The following is an 11,144-nucleotide window of genomic DNA, read 5'->3' on the forward strand; positions in this document are numbered from 1 at the left end:
ATGAATATAGGTTGTTTGTATTCTAAAATGTAATTACAGGTTTTAATAGGAATTTTCAATTTTTTTTTTTTAATTTCAAAGTATTAGTGATGGTTTAAAAAATCGTTAGTAATAATAGCAGGATGAACTTTTAGTGACGATTTGTTAATCGTCACTAAAAGTCTAAAACTGTCACTATAGAATCACTATTTTCTACGTTCAAATTTGTCACAAAAGGCACAATATTAGTAACAGTTTTATAATCGTTACTAATAGTATATTATTAGTGACAATTCAAGTAACTGTCACTAAAAGCGTAACATTAGTGACGGTTTACTAAGTATCACTAATAGTCTCATATTAGTGACGGTTATTAAATCCATCACTAATACTTGTGCTTTAGTGACAAATTTGATCCGACCATATGTATGATTTATAGTGACGGTTGTAGGCTATTAGTGACGGTTTTTTTCCGTCACTAATACTCTACTATTAGTGACAGTTTGAATATTTTGTCACTAATAATTATTAGTATCTGTATATATGGTGACAAAACTGGAACCGTTACTAATACTGATAAAACCGTGACTAATACTATTAGTGACAATTTTTTTATTATTAGTGACTGTTTAAAACTGTCACTAATAACCTTTTTTCTTGTAGTGCTAAATGGTTATGGTGTTTCCTTCTAAAAAATTATTCCTTTGGCATAGAGTTATTATAAGTAAGTTTGGGTTGCATGAGAATGGGTGGGATATTAATGTTAGTTTATAATGTTCTTCAAAGTATCCATGTAGATATATTTCTTATTCACTCCTCACACTAAATAATGATCGGGAGAGGGTTCTCAGATTCGTTTGTGGAAAGACCTATAGTTGGAGAATGATGTTTTATCCACATCTTTTTCTTCTTTCTTCAAATTAAGGTCAGGGTAGAATAATGTGGTTTCCTTCTTTGCGGTTGATTTAGTTAGCCCTTTAGTATCTTGAAAGTTTCATTTCAAAAGATCTCCTAACAATAGAAAGTTGGTAGACTTATCTTCCTTGTTTTTATTGAATAATAGTCATCTTCCCTTAGATAGGGATGTCTACTCTTGGTCTTAGGATTATTCAAATATTTATTATTTAAAATCATTCTTGATTTGCCATTCCAATTCTTCTCTTCCTCCATATTCATTTGTCGACGTTGGATTCAGTTTTGGGTGCCAACAAATGAGAGTACATAGTGATCCCCAAATAAGAAAAATTGAAGAAGACAAAGACTTTGGTAAAAAATACACACATGGCTGGACAACAGAGTCACCACCTTATTTTCTAAAAGGAAAACAAAGGAAAACCCTAAATATCTATAATAAGAAAAATGGGTTTAGGAGTACACTTTTGTGTAGAGTAGGTGGTTGACTAACCATTCTAAAGGAGATCAGTCAACCAACACCCCTATCAACCCCTGTTTTAAAAATAATTACTGCTAAATATACACGTGTGCAGCTTAAACAGTAAGGAAAAGAAGGAAGAAATAATCCCCTTTTTGGTCCTCTAATGAAAGATCATTGTCCAAAAATCCAAACAAGAAGGTTAGAAACCCCAATATGCTTTTATTTGAAAAAAATAGAAGAAGAAGAAGTTGGATTTAGAAAATCCTACATTTAAATTCAAAAGAAGAAAATGAGAAAAATGAGAAAAATGAGAAAATGAGATTTGATTTGATTGAAATCACACGATTTAAAGATAATCGGATTTGAAAATCGACATTCTTTGCTTGTTAATAATCTATTAAAAAATTGTCAATTAATTAACAAAATTAATCATAGTATTATAGGAAAAATTAAAACATATATTTTAGCTTGTTTTTATTAATAATTTCCAAAAATAAGGGGATTATGGTTTTATGATCAAAACCCATGAACTGTTAGTCAAAATTCCTATTTTGTACATTAAATAATAGATAAATTATGAATGTTAGAAGAAGATTATGGCCAAATTATGATTAAAATATAGAATCTTATTTTCAAAAAGAAGAAAACTCATATGATGAAATCATGTAAACTCCTCTTTGGGAATGTTGATTCATGACAATTGCACTAATAGAACTAAAAATCATGGAAAAAGAAAATCGAAGGAGGAGAAAATCACTTTCATAAAAGATAAAAATTGATGATGAAAAGAGAAAGTAATTGCATGAGACTTCAGAGATATTGTGAATAATGTGTTGTTTTGTGGTTTCAATGGCATATATGTATGAGATTGTTTACTTTGAAAACTAGCTATTTATAGTCAGTGGATGTAGAATCCCGACGCAAACCATCGACTGATTCCCCCAAACTATCGACAGTTTCCTCAAGCAAAAATTCAATTAACTCTCTACCTGAAACCATCGATGTACTTGGGCCAAACCGTCAACGATTTGCCCTGTTTCTTTACAAACTTGGTTTTCTTGTTTACTTAGGTGCATGATAATGGTTTTTACCCTATCAAGATCAAGTCTTTAAAAGATTACAATACTTAGATGATTTAAAACTTGTCCCATGTTAAAATATATTTGAGTATAGGATATTTTTGTCAAACTCTTTATTTTGTCTTTGAAAACCATGAGTATTAAACTTATGAGTTAGTGAAATCCTATATACTCTTATGAACTAGTATGCACATGCAATTTGCTCAACTCTTACTCAATAAATATGTGTGAAACAAAACTACAAGAGTTACAACAAATACTACCTTAAACACTCCTCATTACATACGATTCTACATTCGCTTTATTGGATGTGCTTGAGTTCTTTTGAGTGATTGTCCACTTTGATCTTTCCTACTTGAATGTCCACTCGATCTTTGCCTATAAGAGTGTTCACTTGATCTTTGCACTAAAACCTGTATTAGTGTTATTTTGCCACTTATACTTGTCACAGTCTAATATGCAAAGATTAATTTAACTTAAAACCACTAATGAATTGTTATCATCAAAATATGACAATTACGATCATATAGCCTCTCATGCTAACAGTAATAACATCTTTTTGAAAAATATAGTGGATATGAATATTAATGTAACATATTGCAATCAGTTAGTGTAAGAATTATTCCTCAAGAATTCATCCCAACTTGAATAAAAAAAATTACTTAATTAAGGAAAAATTAAATCAATTGCCCATTGTCCACAAACCATCCAACAATACAAAACAAATGCTACAATTTGACAATATAAAAAACAAAAAAAAATTATAAAAACCTATAATATATATATATTTTTATGAATTTCTCAGTGAACAAATTCAAGAAGAAAGGTAAGGCTAATCATATCCCTTTTTTTGTTAAAAAAAATTAAGTGCATTCCATATCTAATCTTGTTGGACAAAAAATATGCTAGCAAAAGTGCCTATCAAAGTTTTGTCAATATATAAATATCATTGTCATTCGATATATAAGTCAATGCAAAACGAGATGCAAACACCTAGTAATATATTATGTTTGCAAAATGCTAATATCTACTATATCTTCCTTTGCAGTCATTATGTCTTCTCATTGATGAAGCTTTCAATAGCAAATCTTGAACTGGGTGAGGTTGGATCTAGATCTAAAGAACGCTCTGGATTATTTCTGTGTGACTTCATTTGGGATTAGAGGGTAGATGTCTATCATAGCGGTAAGGAGGATCAGGTTTGCAGGTGTTATATTTGACTCATAGTTGAATGGAACACATAAAAGAGTTGTAAGGTGGCTTAGGCGGTGTTTGAAGGTGATAATAAGAACTATATTTGTGTTTTTCTTCTTAATTTTTAACTCTATTATAAGAGAGAGAGAGAGAGAGAGAGAGAGAGAGAGAGAGAGAGAGAGAGAGAGAGAGAGAGAGAGATTGATTTAGGTGTCATAAACAAAAACATTTAAGGACAATAAACTTCAAACAATCAATTTTTTTCTTAAATTTATTAAAATCAAAATTCTAAAAAATATTTGAGCCAATCACAATTAATACCTTAAACATCATCTAATTAAAAATTAGTGTAATATTTAAAATGTCAAACTTTGAAAAAGAAAAAACTAGATTTGAATTTTGGAGGTCTATAAAGACATACCATTCTCCTTTAATATTATAGTATACATGTTTCATCATACTAATGCTAACCGAGTTCACTGCTTTTTAGTTGAAAAATACAAATATATACATATTGATTTTAACTCTTAATATTTTAAAATAAAACATAACAATTTTAAGTGACCATGATATTATTTCACTTGCAACTCTTGAGCCAAACAACTAGTAAATTTAATGAAAATTATAAATTAATAAGAGGGTAAAACACGCATTCATGAATAATAAATTTATTAAATTAATGATTTATGAATACTAGAAAAATAGTATGATTTATTTTGTAAAGTGAAAACTCTGTTAGTTGGGGAAAATTATATTTATTTTGAATTTAGTTTTTAAAGAATTATTACACGTTAATACTTTTTTTTTTCTTTTTACAATCTTTGCATAAAAATGGAAATTTTTTTTTTTTTTTGACATTATTTGGTTTTAGAATAGCTTTATTTTTTATTTTTTAATAATTACAAAAAGTGCTGCCATTTTTCAAGCTCCAGATTGTACCCAATTATTTTTTTTTTCTAAAAAAAAAAACACAGTCTTATTTAGTGTGTGTGTGTGTGTGTTTGAGAGAGAGAAAGAGAGAGAGAGAGAGAGAGAGGTGAAACCGTGGAACTGTGAAAGGGTGACGCGCCCACGGTATTGTAGTATCAGAATATCGATGGTTGGTCGGGAAATTCAACCGATGGATACTTTAAATTCTGAAAGCGAGCGCGAGGCAGAGACACCCAGCTTGGGAACTCCTCACTTGCAGGCTTTCATCCTTGTAATCGCATTCCGAAATCTGTTTATCGCATCCACATCATCACCATGTCCACCTCCTTCCATGGCGATTCTGTTTTCAGCCATGTCGTTCAAGCTCCTGAAGATCCCATTTTAGGGGTACCTTTCTCTCTCTCTCTCTCTCTCCATTTGTGTGTATGGGCGTGTTGTTTTGTTTTTCTTTCTTTTTTCTTTTTTCATTTGTTTGGAGCTAATGGATGGAGCTAGAATCTAAATGTATATGCTTGCGATTTTTATTTTCAGAATATGCATATGTATATATATATATGAATTCAGATCATATTAAGCATGATCAACAGGAAAAAAAAAAAAATCACCCTAAACCAAAAGGTGGTTTCTGATTTGCAGACGAAACAATCATTTTTTGTAAATCAATTTTTCCCCTTTTCTGATTCATTCTCAAGCTGAAATAAGTGGTTTTCCCCTCTATTTGGGGCTGAGTGTATTCTGATCATGTGAAGACTTCATTCGTTTTAATAATTTTTTGTCTTCCAATGTAAATGAATAAATAAATATATACACTATTGTAAAAATCTGTGATCCACCTCATGCTGCTATTTTTGAAGTGCTCATTTGAGTGGTAGATGCTCTATACATTTCCATACCTGAAAAATTAGCAGCTAGCCAGCAAGTCATGGAACTTGGATATTCAATGTGCATTGCATCAAAAGTTTGGAGAATAGTGAAGCATGCCTTAAAGTTATCTCATTGGAAAAATATTTTAGTCTCAAATCCTATCTTAGGTTTTTACAGGTGCAACAATGTGGCTGTAAAACTCCAAGGATGAGATAATCTCAACTGCACTCACACAATGAGTTGTTTAGCTGAATGTTATCTAATTTTAATAGTTTACACACTTTAGTTATATTGTTTTGGCAACTTGAGTGCAATATGATGCATTTTTCTTCTAATACAAGTGTTATGTGCATGAGCAGGTCACTGTTGCTTACAACAAAGATCCCAATCCAACAAAGTTGAATTTGGGTGTTGGTGCTTATCGAACCGAGGTGCATTCTTGGATTGTTTATATCAGTTTAACACTTCAACTTAAGAGATACATGTGCATATTCACTGAAAAATTTATGTATATTGATAGATTCTGATTAATCTCTAAGTTTTTTTTTTTTTTAATAAAAAAAGAAGGGGAAAAAATGAAGACAAAGCAAAGAAAGAAGCTACTGTTGATTCACATGTGCACATGTGCCATTGCACAGTTATGTGTTTTCTCAATCACAAATCTTCAAAGCATGAAAGCACAATGCATAATACATTCAGTACAGTTACTGACACATCTTTGATGTAAACTGGTTGGATTGGCCTAAACTGCACAATAGGAAGGAAAACCGCTTGTTCTGAATGTGGTGAGACGAGCAGAGCAGCTGTTAGTAAATGACCAGTAAGTCATCCAATTAGTGTTGTTGTTATATGCAACCTTGCAAAATTTAGCTACTGATCACCAGACCCCAATTTGTTCATTATTCAGATCCCGCGTGAAAGAGTATCTGCCTATTGTTGGTCTCGGAGATTTTAATAAATTGAGTGCTAAGCTCATTTTTGGAGCTGAAAGGTAAAGAAGTTATATAGTGCTGCCTGCAAATCCAGTGCCTTGCAAGTTTATAACTTGCTGCTTCATTATGTAACTTGTGTTATACAGTGCATACTTTGAGAGTGTGTGTAGTATTATATCCTTGCTTTTACCCCTTGAAAACAAACAAAGATGGTGAATTTTGGTAATGGCTGTGTTTCTTTTCTTGGTTAGATTTTTTTAGAAAATTATTAGTTTTATGATATGAAGTGCAGAATAACTACCATTATTTAATTTGAAGATGTGCAGTTGCCCTTTTAAGTGACAGTTTGTAGTTCGCTCACATTTGCCAATGTGTGGCATCTGTTCCCTCTCTCCCTCTTAAAGCCCTGGTTGAAATAAGTATAATTTCCAACATATAGCATCTGGATCTCTCTTGTTAAAAACACCCTTTTGGATACATTGATCGAAGGAAACATTCATAATTCTGTGTTTATTTCATGCTTTTGTGGACATTAAGTTTCATTCCTTTACAGGAAACAGCATCACAATTTGAACACAACACTACCTCAGGTTTTATTGTATGAGTGACAAATGTTATATGAATGGATGCAATCTCCCCTTTTCTTATCATTGATAGCAATGCACTTGCATAGCATTTGGGAGCATGGATTTCAGGACTTGGATTTGGAATAATATGAATTTTGAAGAAACTTAATACACCTTTATACTATCTTTTATTCAAATCCTCTAAAGTTCAAATCCAAGTTCCAAAATTCCATACTCCCAAACACAGGATAAGTTTCTTTTTCTTTGTCTTTATAATTTCAAGATTAATCAAAGGTTGATAAATATTTTGTGCCCTTTGGTAACAGCTCTGCTATTCAAGAGAACAGAGTGGCTACAGTCCAGTGCTTGTCTGGTACTGGCTCGCTGAGGGTTGGTGCTGAGTTTCTGGCTAGGCATTACCACCAAGTAAATAGCTGACAGTTTTTCACCTTTATAACCAAAGATTTTGTCCTTGGGAAAAACTGATATAAACATACTCATTTTCCTTGTTGAACAGCATACAATATACATTCCCCAGCCAACTTGGGGAAACCATCCAAAAGTTTTCACTCTGGGTGGGTTGTCCGTAAAGACCTACCGTTACTATGATCCGGCTACACGGGGGCTGAACTTTGAAGGTTGGTTGGTTGTTTTTTAGTTGTTGTTAATACTAATATGTTTGAACAAGTTACTACAGTCTTATTATGCTTTTTTTCTCTTATACACGTAGCTTGCTATGCAGTTTCCATTACCAAATTATCACACAAAGTTAATGTTTTCCACTTCTGCACCTGTGGTCATTGGTTGATAAATAATTGTAATAATATATGTTCACTTCCACAAGTATTTGTGATTTTTGGCAGTCAATAATTGCCTACCCTTGTGAATGACAGAACCAAGAATCTCACATGGCTTTTGAGTTTTGATTCTAATCACAGGCATTAACAATATTTCCATTTGCCTTTTCTTATGTTAATGCTTCAGTTTGCTGATAATTTATGCAAATAAGATTTGTGATGATATTTCTTGTGTGGTAAACAGGGCTGCTAGAAGATCTTGAAAATGCCCCATCAGGAGCAATAGTGTTACTTCATGCATGTGCTCATAACCCAACCGGAGTTGATCCAACCCTTGAGCAGTGGGAACTGATCAGGCAGTTGATGAGATCAAAAGGGTTATTACCTTTCTTTGACAGTGCCTACCAGGTAAATAGAAAATGAAAATGAGCCCAAATAACATTGTGAAAATTCACCAAATGATTAAGAATTATTGATTGCAGTTAACAAAAATTTCAAAGCTGTATTATGTTTAAAGTAACATGCCTTTGACGTTCTAGGGCTTTGCAAGTGGTAGCCTGGACGCAGATGCGCAGTCTGTGCGTATGTTTGTTGCTGATGGTGGTGAATGCTTCGCTGCTCAGAGTTATGCGAAAAATATGGGGCTTTATGGGGAACGTGTTGGTGCCCTTAGCATTGTAAGACATGCCATTTTTTTATAAACCAATACCCTTTAGAAGCTTCTAAATTGAATTCATGCTCTTCACCATGCTCTAGTAGATGTTCATTAATTGATTAAAATTATCTTGTTCATTCTCAAGACCAAGGGTAAATGTCACAGGCTCACAACATCAACTCTAATGCTATCATATGGTCCTAATAAATTTTAAATTTTCTTTTCCGAGTCAAAATTTAAATCAGATGTTACCATTTAATTGAAGCCTATCTTTTCTCACTCGAGGATGAAAAGTTGTTGTTGTGTCACAACCTTAGGAGATACTAGGGCCTAATAATATCATTTGGAAAGAAATAATTTGCCAACATGTCGACAACCAGCATTTCCTGTTATTATTTTGAAGACCAATAGGGAATCCGCAATTCCACCCCTACTGCAAGTGAATATAAACTTTTGACAGTTATTTTATTTTACAGGTCTGCAAGACAGCTGATGTGGCAAGCAGGGTTGAGAGCCAGCTGAAGCTTGTGATCAGGCCCATGTATTCTAATCCTCCTATTCATGGTGCATCCATTGTGGCTACTATCCTCAAGGATAGGTATAAATCAAGTCAATTTTTATCAAAAGTAATTACCTAAGAAATATCATCAAACCAACTTGGGAAAACTATCTAGATTGTGCAAAGCTAATAAAAATTCTTTAACATAAACCAAGAGAAAATTAAATGCACTAAGTGAACATCTTTGATCAAAAAGATTTATAGAGCTAAATCAATGATTCACTAACATAATTGTTATAAATGATTGTGCCTACTGTTAACATTGACCTACAATAATCACACCCCCTGACAAGTGCAGGTAAAAGGATGCAAATGAATCAATCTTATGTGTGCAACTTCTGTGATTTATTTAATCTCTATATACAAAGGATTAAGACAATCACAATAGAGTGATTTTATGATTTTGTTTCTTTTCTGAGCTTTATATTTTCGCCACAGGGATATGTACAATGAATGGACTGTTGAGCTGAAAACAATGGCAGACCGGATTATCAGCATGCGGCAGCAACTCTTTAATGCTTTACATGCCAGAGGTAAGCCAATCTTGGTGATTCTGGAGGTATTTTAAGTGTGAGTTCTTATTTGATTAAGTTCCATGTCTGAATTTTCTTTCTGTGTTTGACAGGCACCCCAGGGGACTGGAGTCACATTATCAAGCAGATTGGAATGTTCACTTTCACTGGGCTGAACTCCGAGCAAGTTTCCTTCATGACAAAAGAGTATCACATTTACATGACCTCAGACGGGTAAGATGGCTCATTCTACTCTTTCTTTGACCTTATAAGAACTTGTAAAGATGTCTTTGGATTTCTCAAAAAGCAAAACATATGAATAAACAGGTAAGGGAAGACCTTGACCTTTTCTTTTTTTGGCGGCTATGAATCATATTACAATGGAATTTCATTTCTAGAGGACGTGCCTTTGATAAATGTAATTTGAGATGGCAATGATATTTACAAGACACGTAAAATGTATTGTGATTTGAGATGGAAATTAATATTTACTCTCTTGTAACCAAACATGTAAATTAATACTGGTGCCCCTGATTCGCTATATGGGGTGTGGTTCCCGTGCTGTGTAATTCATTAACAGTTGCCTGTATCATGGAGATACGTACAGAAATTTTAACCACACTCAAAATCCCATATCGGAGATCTGGAGCCTCTGGGCCATTACTGTGCATCACAAAGAAAACACTGATCTGCTTCATCAATCTGTAGAATGCTAACTCAATGGACTCGCCAACTTCTTGAACCTTTTCCATTATGTCTGAGAGCATAAAGGAATTAAATCTGATTGTTTTGGAAGCTAAAATGCCTCTTTTATTTTTCATTTCTTCTGTGCAGGAGAATCAGTATGGCAGGTCTTAGTTCCAAGACAGTTCCTCTTCTTGCAGATGCTATACATGCTGCTGTTACCGACATTGCCTAGGCGGATACATTCGAAACTTATTTTGTAATTCATTGGTTCTTGCTGCTGCGGTTGCATGACTCATCAGTATTTAACACATTCAATGCTGCATAAGTGAGTATTTTGGTTCGAAACAGAGTCTTGCCTTCTTTTTTCTACATTAATAAATGGAGCCTTGAATTTTTTTTTGGTTTTTTGGTCAAGATGATGCTTCAAGAACAAAAGAAGTGTGAGAGAATTGAGTGTGATTTTCTAATGTTGAGGAGAATGGATTCTTTACAATCTGCGATTCAATTCACAAACATTGCAGAATTTTGTGTGTGATTTGCCAACAATTGGATTTTCAGCAGTGACTGGAAGTTTAAAATCTCATTATTCATGATCTTAGCAGGCCATGCATGCGCAATCACTTGATTACCTCCCAATGATAGATTATTATTCTTATTTTTTATTTTTATGCTGGTGCATTTCATGTTCATCTGATGTGGTGATGAATGGGCTACCTCACCCTCTGTAGTTATGGCTTAGCGTGAATTTTTAATGGATAGAAAAATAAATCTATATCATGAGGTTATTACTTACAATAACAGTTAATGTAATATGATAGTTGGCAAAAATACAATTTTCAGCATGCATTCTTCAGTAATCATTTTGAGATTTACAACTTTCAGCATCATTTACTATTATGAACCGCAGGCTTTCCGAGTTAACAATGTATCAGGGAAAGAAACTGGTGTTCCATTTATGAGATTCATACACTCTTCTCCCTACTAGTTCATCTGCACTGGCTAAGATTTTATGTTC

General features: G+C 33.2%; 1 protein-coding gene across 1 annotated transcript; it reads left to right on the plus strand.

Annotated features, from left to right (window-relative positions):
• Positions 1 to 4,614: 4,614 nt before the first annotated feature.
• LOC131158838 (aspartate aminotransferase, cytoplasmic) lies at positions 4,615 to 10,712 on the plus strand. Its single transcript, XM_058113745.1, has 12 exons — positions 4,615 to 4,944; positions 5,781 to 5,852; positions 6,180 to 6,241; positions 6,329 to 6,412; positions 7,246 to 7,345; positions 7,437 to 7,557; positions 7,961 to 8,124; positions 8,256 to 8,393; positions 8,848 to 8,969; positions 9,369 to 9,463; positions 9,556 to 9,676; positions 10,277 to 10,712. Exons 1-12 carry the CDS (start codon positions 4,873 to 4,875, stop codon positions 10,359 to 10,361), a joined length of 1,236 nt encoding a protein of 411 aa, XP_057969728.1. The 5' UTR covers positions 4,615 to 4,872; the 3' UTR covers positions 10,362 to 10,712.
• The last annotated feature ends 432 nt before the right edge of the window (positions 10,713 to 11,144 follow it).

Source organism: Malania oleifera, chromosome 6 (genome assembly GCF_029873635.1).
Source record: "Malania oleifera isolate guangnan ecotype guangnan chromosome 6, ASM2987363v1, whole genome shotgun sequence".
NCBI lineage: Eukaryota > Viridiplantae > Streptophyta > Magnoliopsida > Santalales > Ximeniaceae > Malania > Malania oleifera.

Bases quoted from the DNA above. Each gene is read 5' to 3' on its own strand.
- LOC131158838 (XM_058113745.1), top strand. From the start codon at position 4,873: ATGTCCACCTCCTTCCATGGCGATTCTGTTTTCAGCCATGTCGTTCAA. The intron at 8,394-8,847 runs GTAAGACATGCC...TTTATTTTACAG, and splicing joins GTGTTGGTGCCCTTAGCATT to GTCTGCAAGACAGCTGATGT. The intron at 9,677-10,276 runs GTAAGATGGCTC...TCTTCTGTGCAG, and splicing joins ATTTACATGACCTCAGACGG to GAGAATCAGTATGGCAGGTC.